The sequence below is a fragment of the Haplochromis burtoni genome, unplaced genomic scaffold (assembly GCF_018398535.1).
Source record: "Haplochromis burtoni strain Fernald_Lab_line unplaced genomic scaffold, NCSU_Asbu1 Contig_669, whole genome shotgun sequence".
In the NCBI taxonomy this organism is placed as follows: domain Eukaryota; kingdom Metazoa; phylum Chordata; class Actinopteri; order Cichliformes; family Cichlidae; genus Haplochromis; species Haplochromis burtoni.
The window spans coordinates 73,613-89,146 of NW_024583030.1; the positions used below are offsets into that span (position 1 = coordinate 73,613).

At 44.6% G+C, this 15,534-nt stretch overlaps 2 protein-coding genes across 4 annotated transcripts in view; one reads left to right on the top strand and one right to left on the bottom strand.

Moving 5' to 3' along the window:
- The first annotated feature begins 309 nt into the window (after nt 1-309).
- On the top strand, nt 310-6,987 carry LOC102295459 (zinc finger protein OZF). Of its 3 annotated transcripts, XR_006053173.1 has the most exons (4): nt 312-605; nt 1,617-1,910; nt 3,734-6,422; nt 6,937-6,987. XR_006053173.1 is itself a non-coding variant. In XM_005949772.3 (3 exons), the coding sequence occupies exons 1-3, from the start codon at nt 479-481 to the stop codon at nt 5,035-5,037; spliced, it is 1,725 nt and encodes a 574-aa protein (XP_005949834.1). In that variant the 5' UTR covers nt 312-478; the 3' UTR covers nt 5,038-6,492. The 3 variants fall into 3 exon arrangements, 2 of the variants coding, with proteins under 2 accessions (XP_005949836.1, XP_005949834.1); XM_005949772.3 differs by lacking the exon at nt 6,937-6,987 and having other exon boundaries at nt 3,734-6,492; XM_005949774.3 differs by lacking the exons at nt 1,617-1,910; nt 6,937-6,987 and having other exon boundaries at nt 310-605; nt 3,734-6,492.
- A 1,617-nt stretch (nt 6,988-8,604) lies between these two features.
- Nucleotides 8,605-15,534, bottom strand: part of LOC102296678 (CYFIP-related Rac1 interactor B) — a 14,073-nt gene continuing 7,143 nt past the window's right edge. The window contains exons 3-11 of the mRNA XM_005949777.3: nt 14,959-15,080; nt 13,447-13,552; nt 12,199-12,335; nt 12,026-12,103; nt 11,668-11,784; nt 11,077-11,156; nt 10,864-10,990; nt 10,615-10,685; nt 8,605-10,530 (exon numbers count right to left, since the gene is read on the bottom strand). Of these exons, the coding sequence (XP_005949839.1) occupies nt 10,461-10,530; nt 10,615-10,685; nt 10,864-10,990; nt 11,077-11,156; nt 11,668-11,784; nt 12,026-12,103; nt 12,199-12,335; nt 13,447-13,552; nt 14,959-15,080 (908 nt within the window). The 3' untranslated portion in view covers nt 8,605-10,460. The remainder of the gene's footprint in view (nt 10,531-10,614; nt 10,686-10,863; nt 10,991-11,076; nt 11,157-11,667; nt 11,785-12,025; nt 12,104-12,198; nt 12,336-13,446; nt 13,553-14,958; nt 15,081-15,534) is intronic.

Sequence of the window (15,534 nt, forward strand, 5' to 3'; positions counted from 1 at the left end):
CCAGAGGAGGACACAGAGACTGGGGAACCAGCTGAGAAGTTTTAATCTATGAAACCAGCCTGAGAATTCTAAAAAACCAAAGTCATGTAATAACTATACAGCGCCAACTGGCAGTCCACAGTATAACTCCTCCTCAACATCCCACACCAGTTCCATAAACGGAGCTTTTATATTTGGTTTGGAATCATAACATTTGAACACATTTATACATACAGATATAACATCTGTGTTTAGTGTAAAGCTGCTGCTGGGATTTTATTTCTAACACCGAGCAGTTGGGACTTCTGCACCCTGCGGGGGAAAGGGCGGAACCAAAGTCCGACAGTATCACCGTCGGAACCTCAGAGTGTGACATCTGCCGGATGTAAACAATGAAAGCGTTAGCATCTAGCGTTAGCTCGAAGACCTGAGAACTAAAAGCAGGAAAATGTTTCCGTGTTTGTATCTCTGATGGAATATTTCAGCTGTTGGAGTAGAAATGTCCTCTCCTGAGTGTGCGACAGAGTTTAAGAAGGAGAGGATAACGGAAACCGCAGAGGGAGAGCTGGATGAGCGCAGACTGCTGGACATCACCTGGAAACCCGACATAAAGCCGCACAGCACAGGTGAGTCTCACATGAAGCTGACTCATCCTCATCACAGCTCTGCGTTGGATTAAAGTCCAGGAAAACAGATACAAAAGCCATGAGCTCATCTCACAGAGGTGACGACACTGTCAGGGGAAAGTGATGTCAGCTGGACAAAGACAGCATTAATGTTTTAGCAGTCTGTCTGATGTCATTCATTGTTGTTTGTCTGTGTGACGCGTGTTTGTGTTTGCTTCAGTCAGGATCTGTTCAGTCAGAGAAACATTTGAGTCCCTGTGAGCCGGAACTTAAATTTCAGCTCTGCGGCTTTATTAGTTTATTATTGTCCAGGACTGTCCGCGTACACATGCGCAGTCAGAGGTCGATGGAGCTGAACAGGAACACGTGATGTTTTCATACAGCATGGAAATGTTATTGGAAGGAGGAGGCGGGTTACAAAGCAGCTTGCAGAGAAAGCAGCAAACCTTTACCATTTAAAGGCTTCAGTTCTGGCTCGTTGCAGCTGAAGTCATCACATGTTTAGAACAGTTTCTGCTCAACCATCTCGCTGCCTTAAAAAAGTTTGATACGAAGTTTGGGCACTGAAAATAATTACTGGAAAATCTTTATTTTTGGTTTTGTTTTGTTTTTCCACCCACTGTCAGGCCCTTTGTCCACACAAACATGAATATTCCGCTCACGCTGGTGTGGTTCACAGCCAAGTGTGAAGCCACGTCGCTCAGGTCGCGGCTCTCGGCGTGCAGCGCCCTCTCCTGGTCAGGGAGCCGCAGCATTTTCTCAATCGAGACCTGCTTTATTTTATTTTTGCTTATTTGTTTTTTCTGTGTAACTGAAATCTGTTCTTTTGTCTAATTTTGAGACATTTAGCTTTGTCGTATTTTTTCCAGTTATTACTGTTACTCATTGCCTTCTACAACAAAGACATTTTCCATCGTTTATTCGAAGTGTTAGTACCTAAAATAAGAAATTGCTTTTATAATTATTTTAGATTAATTTATTACATTTTTAAAAATATTGTTGTGCCTCCAGACGTCCCACAGCAGCAGGTCTGTAAGGAGGAGGAGGAGGTTCTCCCTGAGCAGCAGCTCTGTGACCAGGAGAGGAGCTCCAGTGTGGAGCAGGAGGAACCAGAAGCTCCACAGATTAAAGAGGAACAGGAAGAACTGTGCAGCAGTCAGGAGGGAGAGCAGCTGGGATTGGAGGAGGCGGATACCTTCACACTGGTTTTGGAAAAAAATACCATGCAGTGTGAGGGAGACATCAGTCATCAGTGCAGACCGTTGGATGTCATCTGGAAACCTGAAATCAAGTTACACAGAATAGGTGTGTGAAGCTGAGGTGGTCCTAATGAAGCGATAATCGCTGATAATCGGCGTCTGTCTTGTGTCAGTGATGTAAAAGACTGATTTAATGCGACGTGACCATCAAACAGCAGTCGCTTTCTAAAACATCAGATATGTCTCGGCTTCAGCACCACATACGAAAGTGACCCAGATCAGATTTGAAAATATCGGATTTGTGCCGTTCACACTGTCAAAGCGTGATCAGATATGGGTCGCACAGGGTCAGAAAAGTCGGATTTGATGCGCTTTCGCCTGCAGTGTGAACGTAGCCTTAGAGTAGACCCTCCTTGCACATATAAGACACACGGCTACAAGCAGAGAGTGGACAAGATTTTAGCTTTTTTAAATCCAATATCCGTTTTGGTTAGTCAATCAAAAAAGTCTTGTTTCAAATCTCTAGAAAACTTTATTCAGGAAAAGTTTAAATATAATATTTTTACTTTAACAATTTCCTTTTGATTTGATTTTGATTCACGTGCATTTGCACAGTAATCTGACTTTAGCACACATCACAGCTCCACATCCTGAAAGCTGCTCCACTTATTTCCCCACAAATGAACATTTAATGTGAAAGTCTGCCTGCTGACGGGGATCTGATGTTATCAGTTTGTGGTTTGGTCCCTTTGGCTCTGACAGAGCCGCGTTACTGTGAGATGCTTCTTCTGCCTCATAAACAACAGATTCTATCACGACAGTGAAAAAAATGTGTGATGATGATTTTATGACAACATAGAAAATTCATTTCTATCCTTACTGATGATCTGAGTCAAAGCAGGAATCAACTGTCACAAAGTGCCAGCAGCATCATTACAGTGTAACAATGGTGACACAGCTTTATCTGCAGTGATGCAGCACAATATCAGCAGAGGCTGTTTTCAATGGAAATATTTAAGTAAAAGTATAAAATAAGTGCATAAAGCTTCAGTTTCACAGTAACTAAAGTACCTTAACCTTTGTGACTCCACAGAGCTTCACTGTTGTCACACAAACTGAAACTGATTTTCTAAGCAGATGTTGGGTCGAGCGAGCGCTCCAGCGACGCTCGGTGGAGCCGCTTCTTGCTGCTCTCTGCGGCATGTCTGCGCTTGTGGCCGATGTTGGGAAGGGAAGACAGGGAATGTAAATACAGGATGATATGTCTGTGTCACTGATATGGTGACAGTTATCACACCAAAACCTGTACCGATATTGTTTAATGATGTGGTGCAGGCAAAGCTGCGTCGGCCTGCTCTAATAACAGACCTCAGTGTGAGGAGCTGAGACAGGACAAACTAACCAGACTGTAAATAACAGGAAACACTTTCACATTAAAAATAAATAAGTCAGTGATGGAAACACGCGTTCTATGTTTTTAGCCTAATGTTTGGGTCTCTGTACACTGAGGTGTCCAGTTTATCAGTACGTGCATCAGCAGACAGCTGAAGCCAGCGTCTCCCTGCGCTAACAGCTGGCTCAAGTTAGCGCATCTCTGATTTTAATGTTTATGAACAGATAAATGTTTTTATGATGTTACAAAACTCCTCAGGAAGTTGCAAGGAAGAATGAAATTCTGGAAAAATGGTTCAAGGAGGTTAAATTAGGGCAAAACAAAATATTTTTATTAATACCTGGAAAAAAGACCCTAAACTACTCCATGTACAAAAGGGCTCTCCTCACCCTGAGCTGAAGGACTCTGTCAGCCTTCAGCAGCTGTTTCTCAGGTGCATCCAAATAATCTGACATTTCATCTCTAATCACAATTAGATTCTAGAATATTTTTAGTTTTCCTGTAATCACACTACAAACCTTTCTGTGTCCCTCCAGACGTCCCACAGCAGCACGTCTGTAAAGAGGAGGAGGAGGAGGTTCTCCCTGAGCAGCAGCTCTGTGACCAGGAAAGGAGCTCCAGTCTGGAGCAGGAGGAACCAGAAGCTCCACAGATTAAAGAGGAGCAGGAGGAACTGTGCAGCAGTCAGGAGGGAGAGCAGCTGGGACTGAAGGAGGAGACGGATACCTTCATGGTGACTCTTACTTACGGTGAAAGCGACCACAGTGAATCAGAACCAATCAGTGAGCAGCTCCTCTCTCACAGCTCTCAAGAAACTGAGAGCCGAGATCGGGAAGGGAGCGGGAATGTTGAGTCAGGAAAGAGTATCAAGCTAAGAGGGAAGAAACAGTTCAGAAACAGAGGTCACAGTGATGTGGATAACTGCAACACTGTTGCAGGTAAAAAGCCGGTAAAATGCGCTTTCTGCGGAAAGGTTTTCAAACACAAGTCACAGATGGAGCGACATCACAGGATCCACACGGGCGAGAGGCCGTACTCCTGCACAACGTGTGGGAAAGGGTTCAGCCAAAGCAGCAATCTGACCGTCCACATGAGAACGCACACCGGCGAGAAGCCGTACTCCTGCGAAACCTGCGGGAAACATTTCACCTGCAGCTACAGTTTGTTGGTCCACATGAGAATCCACACAGGTGAGAAGCCGTATTCCTGCGAGGCGTGCGGGAAGCATTTCAACAGTAGCTTCAACCTCAAAGTCCACACGAACACCCACGCGGGCGAGAGGCCGTATTCCTGCAAACTGTGCGAGAAAACCTTCAGTCAGCCGAGTAACCTGAACGTCCACATGAGAACTCACACAGGTGAGAAGCCGTGCCTTTGCAACACCTGTGGGAAAAGATTCACAGACTTATCGGCGCTGAAAAACCACATGACCGTCCACACAGGGGAGAAACTTTATTCCTGCCAAACCTGTGGGAAAAGTCTCAGCTCTAGGAAAGGCCTGATGGTCCACATAAGAACCCACACAGGTGAGAGGCCGTACGTCTGCAACACCTGTGGGAAAAGGTTTACCGAACTGACGGCGCTGAAGAAGCACGTGATGATCCACACGGGCGAGAAGCCATACATCTGTAACACCTGTGGAAAAGGTTTCATCCAGAACATCCATTTGCTGTATCACATGCGGACACACACAGGTGAGAAGCCTTACTCCTGCAGCACCTGCGAGAAACGATTTAAAGACCCATCCAAGCTGAAAATTCACACGAGGACTCACAGAGGTCGGAAACAAAGCCCGAAAGCACCCGTGGGGGAGAATTACCCGGCAGACCAGGCCCGATAAACGTCTGGATTTAAACATCTGTTTGTGATGTGTGAGCTCGCCGTCACACAGAGAGCATCGGAAACTGTACAGCAGGCGTGTGTGAGATATCCCACAGTAAGGCTGCTGTGAGCCTCTGTTATTCTGTTACCTGTGTTTATTCCACTGTTTAGGTTATTTTGCTGTGTATTGTAGCTTTGCCTGTTAGGAGTCACCACATTTCAATCTCCGTCACCTGCATGTTCTTGGCTCCTCCCACCTGACAGGTCCACCTTTAACATTGTTGGGGTCGTTACTCCAAAAATCCAGTATGCTGTCTGCACGTCCTCGCTTATTTAAAAGTCCCTGAAGAAAGTCGCACTTTACATCATTGCTGCATTACTTAGAGACACCTGTGGTGCAAGCCTGCAGCTCTGTATGTGATACCACACCTCCAGTTTCTCCACAGAGACACATTTCAGCTCCTGTCTCCGTCCATCAGCGCGCTCGGAGCAAACGGCCCACCTGCTGCTGACGTGACACCGCTGCTGCTCAATAATCTTCACTCTTCTTTCCCAGAACTTCTCCTGCGGTCGCCTTTATTCCTTGGTGCTTCCTGCAGCTCTGCTCCATGTCATCAATATGCTTTATAAGTTTATTAGATCTCACCACAGCGTGCGGCCTGCAGTGAACGCTCAGCGCTTAGAAGCCGTGGCATTCATGCAGAACGTCTTCATGTTTCCTGGGAACGTTTAAAATATGAAGGTTTTTATACGAGATTTGTTTCAGTGTTTGAGATCAGTGCATGACTTTAGCTGCGAGGAGTAAATATCTGAATGTTTAATTCAAATATACAATTTAAACATTTTATTAAACTATTGAACTGTTTGGTGCAAGTGAAGTAATGTTTGTCGCTATAGTTACAGCATTCTCCTCCCTCCACACGGAGCAAAATTAACGAGTTGTGTTTGAGAAAAAAAAACTTTTAATCAGGAGCAGGTTCGACCATGACTGTAGAAAACATGGACGACACGACAGCTCCCCAAAAATGAAGCCAAAACGTCTCTATCGCCCCCTGGTGTCTGGCTGCAGCGGATGGGACTGGGGTCAGACTAAAATAGATTAATTCTCCTCAGATAATTTTTTTCCAAAAGGTCTCCTCTCCCATGAGTTTGATTCTAATTCCTACCGCGGTGATGTTAAATTGGGGTGAAACGTCATCATAACAGCTTTGACTGGCAGCTGCAGTCACGGAGAAACTTGCGTATCTCTGTTCGGGAATAGCAGATAGAGCGTAGGCTCTGAGAGGAGGGCCAGCGTTTATGCTACGAAAACACGACCGAGTGTTTTAACCTGACAGCCTGAGGTGTTCTTCAGTAAACTGGACTACCCGACAGAAGGACCCGAGGCCCCGCTGCACTTTTTCGGTAAGTTAAACGTGTTTGTCAGCTAATCCGTAACTGCCGTCCTTAGCTAGCTCCTGAGACCTAGCTAGCTAAGATGTCAGGGTTCATTTAGCTAATCTGTGCAGGTGAATTAATTTACCCCGACTAAAGAAATCAAGAGAAATGCTCCGGGCTACTCAGTCACTAATTACTGTTACTGTACTTTTATTACAAGTATTATACTGTAAAAGCAACAGGCTGCATCCTGCTGCAGCTCCTGTGCAGAGCTGAATATTAAATATGTGCAAACAGCATGTTTTCAGTCTCTTGCCACATCTGTAAAGACAGTAACAATTTTTTAAAAGCTTGTACTTCAGTAGCTCCTCATTAATCAGGAACTATGGATTAAAGTACTGTAGTGTACTGTAATACTGAAAAAATGTAAGAGAAGAACTTCAGATCCTGAGTGTGTGAGGACAGAAGAATCAGCTTTATTTCAATTTTGAGGGATAAAATTTACATCTGAGTTTGATGGTTCTGTTCTCTTTGATTACAGGAGCTGCCCTCAGATTCAGACCTCAGCACCACCCAGTGACAGCAGACAGATCATCCAACATGTTCACATGTTAACTGCAAAATGAACTGATGGAAACAGTACAAAGGTTAAAGTACCACACTGTTTTATTGATAAAGTTAAAGACAAAAAACAAAAGGATTACTCACCCCTGTAACTGTGTCACTGTATGTCAGCATTAACAGGACCTCAGTTTGGTGTTTCAGAGAGCTGCTGATCTCAGACCTGCACAGCTTCTGTTTTAAACACTTGATGTACTCAGCTGCATGAAGAGCACGTTTGAGTTTCTCTGACACAATTAAATAAAACCTGATGAAGGTCAAAGGTCGTCACTTGTATGTTGAACTACAAACTTGTCATCTGGAATTCTTTCACAGGGTTTTGCAGATAGTGTTATTTACCATAAAGTGACTCAGAGAGGATCATGTGTTTTTAAATATATAACTTTCTACAGGACTGAATATAATATCTTTATGTAAAAGCCTGGAGCCTCTGGGGAGTATCTGAGTATTTATAGCATTACACAAACCAAAGGTCCCCATCACAGTGTTCATGAATCTATGAATCATGTATCTATGAAGCGCCTTGAGGCGACTTATGTTGTGATTTGGCGCTATACAAATAAAATTGAATTGAATTGAATTGAATGAAATGCTGGGTTTATCCATCTCGTGGGGCGGGCCTACGGAGGAGTGCTGAAGATTTCCCTGTGAGGGAGCTGCTGGTGAAGATCAGCAGCAGCCGTTCTTCTCTGCGTGAGTAGCTTAATGTTGTTCATGTGTAATTTACGTTGAGTAGGTTAACCCCGTTATTACATTAATGCATGTAAGGTGAACTAGCAAACACCGTGGTAGTTACAGCAGCTGTCTTCTTGTTTGATGGCAGATGCTCCCTTCACCCTGCCCAAAAAGGCTAAAATGACCAAAGAAAAAGTGGGAAACAGTTAAACATGAGAGCTCTCATGTTTAACACACACTTTATCCAAAAACCTTTTTTCCATTGATTAAACACTTCTTCCAGCCAAGAGTGATACCATATATGCGCTATAGCTGCAGAAAAAGGAAAGAAAAGGCTAACATTGTTATCTTTTTACAAAAAAACAGCTGAACATGAGAGGTTTTTGGACCAATTTTGTGTTCTCCATTCTTTAAGCACCAGTTCGAGCACCGTTTAAGCACCGGCACGGTTTCAAAAGTACCGGTTTGGTACTGGTATCGGATAAAACCTAAACGATACCCATCCCTAGTAAAAAACAAGGAGGAACCTACCCGGGGGATTAATAAAGTTTTATTTTATCTAATTTAATCTAATAACTTTAATCTCAGCCAAACCGGTTTACTCACGAACAAACAGAACACTGAAAAAAGCCCAACAATAACATTTTTAGGTTGTCTAAGTGAGTTATATATTGTGACTTTTGGCTTCATTTTTGCACAATGGGAGGAGGCGGTGTCGCGTCGTCCATCTTTTATACAGTCATTGGTCCCGACTTTAGAAGGACGTCGTCATCCAGCGAACACAAAGGTCAAACCTGCTGCTTAGTGCGCCCCCCTGTGGTCTGATGAGTGACGCTGAAACCTTTGATTAGTTAACTGCTGTGTGGACGCTCCCACTCAGGACTTGATGATGACGTGAGAGACAGACGCATCATTCTTAAAAATGTAAAAAGTTTATTTTGCCAACACAGACATCATTTCAAACACTTAATGCCATACAGTCCCTGAAACGGCAGCGCTAACATACAAAGCAAAAGAAGAAGCTCAAAGTTTCCAGTCAGCCGGCCCAAAGTAAAGTCCTCCTCGGTTTCCCTCGTACCTCATCCTCATCATCATCATCATCATCATCATCACAGTGGTTCTTTGGTTGGCCGATACCCGCTCTCAGCCCCTCCCCTCCCCCCGACAGTTTTGTGTTAGAGGATTTCAAACCTCAACAATGTTTCAGTCTAAGCTTAACAAATGAAAGATAAATTGAGCTGAGTGTAAAGAACATACATGAAACCACAGAGAACTATTTGAAACGGTGTGTTTGGTTAAACCAGGGGACCAAATGAGGAATCAAAGCTTTTCCACCAAAGAAACTTCAACGTACCATCAAATAATTAGAACAACTCAGCACAGTCATAAAACAAGAAAACGAGAACACTGAAAAGGCTGAAACATCTCAGCTCGATGAAACTCTTCTGTAAGGTTTGAGATGGCTAAACCAGTTTTGGCTGTGACGTTTTGCACCGCTGACCTCACCTCACTGCAGACATCAACAAACTACATTTCATTAAAGTTAAAAAATAAAAGTGTGAGTTGTGCAGAGCAGGACTCCACACACGGCCGTGGTGACGGGTTGGTTTTCCTGCCTGTTGGTTTTGTTTGATAAAGATTTTGGAAACAACAGCAGCAGCGGTTCAAGACCCTAAAAACATACTAATGCTCATTTTATAAATGTGAGGGGGAAAAACATCCTCAGAAGAGGACAATAAAATCTGCCTCTCCAGGAGTTTCAGATGGTTTCCATAATGTTTGGATCTTGTTCCGCTGGTGTGAGAGGACTGGTGGAGAAAATAGATCCTCAAAATAACCACAGAGGGTTTTTTTTCTTTGAGGAACAACAGCCGAGGAGTTGTCTTGGGTTCTTAAAAAGATTGTGATGGAAAAGAGGCCAAAGTGGTGATTGAACCACCAAAACACTTAAACAGATGGACGCTGACTGATCTGTGCTGCTTTTAAGGCGACCGAGCCACATTCACGTCACTGAGCGTTACAGACGACCTGCTGAGCGCTCGCTCCGCAGGTTTGGAGATTTTAGTCGTGTGGTCGACTTTTTTAAGCCCTCTGACATCAAACTGCTGCGACCTCACTTTTGATTGTTTCTGTTTTATGAATGAGACCCAATCAGCTGCAGGCAGACCTCCAGGCTTTCCATGCGTCAGAAATTTTACCCACATGGCTGTCCATCATCATCATCATCATCATCATCGCCACTGGTGAACTTTCCTGTTTACTTCTGTTTCCTGCATTTACAACGTGAAGTCTAAAAGGCCAGAGTGACACTCTGTTCACTGGCTTTTCTTACTTTCCTAGCTTCTTTGCTGATGACAGAGGTGTGGATGCGACATCATCATCAGGATGCTTTTAGGCTGGAACAAACACCTCCACCAGAGGGCGCCGATATGTTTTCTGCATGTGTGACTTTCTGTAAATTTGCAATAACCAGCAAAAGAGATTTAAGACATTAAGTCAGCTGTACTACTGCTAATGCCCACCAGGTGGCCTGTAAACCACACGTGACGTGAATGCGACTCGAGTTCATATTTAACCAATTGTTCTTGGTTTATGTCCTTTTTTCCCTTTTTTTAAAAAAAATTTCTTAACAACAAAAACAGCTTTTTTTCAAAATGACAGTTTAAAACAATAATCACAGAAATATTAGATAAAGGTTTGTTCAGTAGTTCTTTTGAAATTCGGACCAAACACTGTGACCTCCCTGCAGCCTTCCAGTTTCATGTCGGGTTAATTTTGCTGCAGCATGTTTTTGATCTGCTTGGAGGTAGTCTCATCGTTCAGATGTTTGGTCGTGTACCTGCAGGGGTGAAAGGGTGGAGCTCGTTTAAAGCCTGTTTGGCTGTGCTGGTGGTTTTGATGTGTTTGTGCGGCGAGTACACACCTGAGAGCGTTCAGTAAACCCTCCACGCTGCTGGGCGGCTGCTCCTTCAGCACTCGGATGCACCCTTTCATCTGAAAAGCACCAAAAACCAAACGTTGATTGATCCCTGCAGACACAGGCTGAGGTGTCATGCTCAGCAGATTCGTGGGAAACGACAACGGGGGTGATTTTCTTAAACTGTGAGGAGATCATTGCAGAAGTGTGCAGGGTTATTTGTAAAATTTTAAAAAGTTATGTGTGCTAACTTACATCTATATTGGAGGTCTTAACGAAGGCTCCAGCTGGGTGAACGTGGTCGTACAGGATGATGACGCCGACCATCACGCGGAGGCAGAATAACACGGTCTCCTCGCTCGCAAAGCGACTGCGATACTCCCTGCGCACAAACACACACAGTCATGAATCTGCTTCATGACAGAGAAACGGTGATCGTGGTGTGTTCAGGGACACGTCAGGACTTACGGTGTGTCCAGCATCACTTTACACACGCTGGCCATCGTGCTCAGGCAGTCTGTCGTGTTTTCGATCGGCACCTCCGGATGCTGAGCGACAAAAATCAGAATCAGTTTATCAAACTGTGTTTTCACAGTCGGTGCTGAGGCTGCCCTCTGCTGGTGGGTTATAAAATAAAAATCAGCATACAGTTCTGTGTATTAAAAAAACTGCAAATAAAATAGTCCTGAAGTACACAGACTGAATCTCATACTGAGCCTCTGCAGCTTTATTCTTCTGTTTTAGCTCAGCCTTTAAGCCAGCTTTCACCTGATTGGCCGGCTGTTTGAACTGTTGTAGGTGGGTGGAGGCCTCAGTATGCACTCTCGCCATATGACATCATGCAGATGAACTGTGTTGGGAGCAGTTTGCAGCTCGTACACAGACCTCATTATTAGAGACTGAGATCATGTGTAATGTGAGCATCCAGGAACTCAGACAGGAAGTAAAGAAAAGTTCCCTCAGGTAACATTTCAGGGCGGTACTGAAGGATGTAAAAAAACCTCCAGCAGTGAAGACATAGAAACCCTGAATCAGAAGTGAAAGTGTGCAGGAACTTACATCTGAGACAAACTTCGACGTGGCGTCGCTTAGCGTCTTCAGCATCGGCGTGGCGCTGGCGTAAAACAGAGACATCCGATTGGCCAGCTCGTTGTTGACTTCACTGCCTGCTTCAGACTGAAAAAGTGGCAGTTTGTAAGTTTATAAAGTGAATTTAAATCAATGTAGAAGTGAGATTTGTAAGTTTGCAGAGACCTGTGAGGTGAAGCTTCTGTTCTCTGAGACATTTACAGCCTGGGCTGCAGCCATCTTTTATATACAGGCCGTCATTTTACAGCATTCATGTGGTTTTTTATTCTCGTTCAATCATTGCGACATATTTTAGATTTTCAGATGCATTTTTGAGCTGTTTGCTTACAGACAGGTTGTTGATTCGCATGCGGCTGATGGTGCGACGGTAGTAGCTGAAGTCATTCTGGATGGCAGGGTTGGTCATCTGGAGCAATCAGAAAAGGAGATGAAGAACATGAAGAGGAAGATGAGCAGTGAATAACAGAGACGAAGAGCAGAGGAGGAGGAGGGGGAGCGGACCTTGAGCTCGTCGAAGCGTAGCGTGAAGTGCAGGATGTGGGCGAACTGCCGGGCCAGAGCCTGCTTCTGCTCCAGGTGCTGAGTGGGAGTGGAGCTGGAGCTGGTGAGGACGTCCAGGAGACACTGCAGGCTGGTCTCTGTGGGGAAAGCACCTCTTTGATCAGGCCGAACAGTAACCTGAGCTCAGTGTGAACGTTAGCTGCTAACATCCAAATTGTGCGCTGTGTGTGTGTGTGTGTGTGTGTGTGTGTGGATGTGTGTGTGTGTGTGTGTGTGTGTGTGTGTGTGTTATTGTGTGTATGTATTCATGTGGTTTTGTAATAAAAATAGATACAGTGGGGCAAAAAAGTATTTAGTCAGCCACCGATTGTGCAAGTTCCCCCACCTAAAATGATGACAGAGGTCAGTAATTTGCACCAGAGGTACACTTCAACTGTGAGAGACAGAATGTGAAAAAAAATCCATGAATCCACATGGACGCGATGTGTGTAAGGACAGAATGAATGGGGCCATGTATCGTGAGATTTTGAGCCAAAACCTCCTTCCATCAGTGAGAACTTTGAAGATGAAACGAGGCTGGGTCTTCCAACATGACAATGATCCAAAACACACCGCCCGGGCAACAAAGGAGTGGCTCCGTAAGAAGCATTTGAAAGTCCTGGAGTGGCCTAGCCAGTCTCCAGACCTCAACCCCATAGAAAATCTGTGGCGGGAGTTGAAAGTCCGTGTTGCTCGGCGACAGCCCCAAAACATCACTGCTCTCGAGAAGATCTGCATGGAGGAATGGGCCAAAATACCAGCTACTGTGTGTGCAAACCTGGTAAAGACCTATAGTAAACGTTTGACCTCTGTTATTGCCAACAAAGGTTATGTTACAAAGTATTGAGTTGTATTTTTGTTATTGACCAAATACTTATTTTCCACCCTGATTTACGAATAAATTCTTTACAAATCCTACCATGTGGATTCATGGATTTTTTTTTCACATTCTGTCTCTCACAGTTGAAGTGTACCTCTGGTGCAAATTACTGACCTCTGTCATCATTTTAGGTGGGGGAACTTGCACAATCGGTGGCTGACTAAATACTTTTTTGCCCCACTGTACAGAGGAGCAGCACAAACAGAAAAAGGTTATTAAAGAAGGTTATGCTTCTTCCTGCTCCTTTTGAACATTGTTATTTATTTATGTTTGTTTTGTTTGTAATATTTAAACGTGCTGAAGCTGAAGCAGCCGTCTGTGGTTCTTACCGAGCTTCTGGGAGAACTCATAGAAGGTTTTGAGTTTTATAACCAGAGGAACGACAGCAGACCAGGCCTTCTCCTGCACGCCCTCCACACTGGGATTCTGGATTGCCTGCACACACACACACACACACACACACACACACACACACACACACACACACACACACACACACACACACTGTTGTTATTGTTCTTTCCTGCACGTTTCTCTGCTTTTTCACGTTGGCTGTGACCCAATCAGCTGCTTCCTGTGTCACTGTTTGACAGGGAGCGGCTGTTTGCTGCAGTGATCGCCCTCTTGTGGACGGCTCTCGCCACTTCCTGCTGACGGCGTTTACATTTACGGCTCAGCGAGTGAAAAGCACGCTCGCACTGAAACATTTGTTCCTGTTTTCTCTCGGATCGCTGACAGCACAGTCTGGCTCATGAACGCAGAAACATTTTTCTTAATCATTACCTGAAATTACTCCGCGGCTTCCTTTGTGTGGTTTTCATTCCTTTTACTTTTTAAACTTTCACTCTCATACTACAGACGGTTTTACAAAGATGTAAACAATAAAAACTGAACCTCCTGAAGCGGCGTCTTCTCATTGCTTTGTTTATGACCGTTTCCTGAATCGGATCGAATTACGTTGATGTTTGTGGTCGCTTTCATCATGTGACCTGTACAGATCAATCTGCTTTATCAGAGGAAAGTAGAACTCAGAGTAGAGACCTCATCTTCCTCATAATCATCATATTTATAACTTGTATTCTCATAATTCAAATATCACAGATTCTCGGGCAGATCTGCGTCTGCCATCATCAAAGTTTGCTTTTATTGATCCTCCTCACACTGAAACATCTTTACACAGATCTGCATTTATCGACCTCTGTGACTCGTCACTGCATCCACCCTGTAAACAGTCGACTATCAAGGATGAAAACACCAAACTAAGACTGTTCACGGTCTTTTTCCTGCTGGAAAGTCAAAGAGCTCCAGCAGACGGTGCGTTTACGTCCCGACGTCAGCAACTTTTATTTTGGAACTTTGTTCATGGAAGACTGGATCTGATAAAAATCTCAAACCCAGACTGCAGCCCGAGTTTGTTTTTCCTCCTCTGTTGAAGCTTCGGTGACGAGAAACAAAAAGCTGGCGTGTCCACGGTGGCGTGAGGAACCGGAGCGATCGAAGAGCGGCCCGTACAGGCCGGCGGCGAAGCCGTAAACGCTTCATGGAGTCTGCACGCAGATTATTTTGGATGCATGTGAGATCACTGCGATATCCACAGGAAGTGGAAATCACACCAAATCTAAAAAGAGGTTTTGATGCCTGTGTGCTCCAAGCTCTCGCTCTTTCACCTGATATGCTTTTGCATCACGTTTCTTCTCACTGCTGGAAGTGAGAAATCTTTTTTCCTGCACGATAACAGGAAGAACACTGACGCCGTTTCCTGTGACATCACTCTCACGCACGGCGCTGTAATCATAACGGCCCGCGCACACGCATGTCTTCGTCTGTGTGCTCAGTCTCACCTGTCGTATCTCCTCTCCTGCCCCTTTGTACGACTGCAGGTCCTCCAGGATGACCTGAGCCTCCGTCAGTACCTGGTTCACCTTCTCCCACACGTCCGTCTCCGACTGTGAGGGCTGAGCGTCTGAAACACAAGATCAGGGTCAAAGGTCGAACTGTCTCAGGTGGACAGCTTATTTGAATGTTTCCTGACGTCACAGATCTGCACATGTGCGTCAGACTGTGGCGTTTAACCCGTTTACTAACCCAACCCGTTAATACGATTTTTTATGTGTAAAAACATGTAATAGGAACATTTTTGTTGAACTTTGGCCTGAAAACAAAAAGCAGCACGTTGTTAATGTTGGTGACCACAAACCCAGACGGGGCAGTGACACGCTGCATCAGCAACAACGAGCTTTGATTCTGAAACACAGTCACACAAATCACTGAGCTTTTCTACACAGTCTGAATCCTTTCACTGAAGACTTTCTGTATTTACTGTTTACTAAGTGAAAGGTGAGCTTAAAGAAAAGGTCTGAACAGCTTGACGTGAACACAGGTCTGTGTGTGTGTGTGTGTGTGTGTGTGTGTGTGTG

Coding starts and splice junctions, on each gene's coding strand:
- LOC102295459 (XM_005949772.3), top strand. CDS start 479: ATGTCCTCTCCTGAGTGTGCGACAGAGTTTAAGAAGGAGAGGATAACG. Junction 606..1,616: donor CATAAAGCCGCACAGCACAG/GTGAGTCTCACA, acceptor TTGTGCCTCCAG/ACGTCCCACAGCAGCAGGTC. Junction 1,911..3,733: donor AATCAAGTTACACAGAATAG/GTGTGTGAAGCT, acceptor GTGTCCCTCCAG/ACGTCCCACAGCAGCACGTC.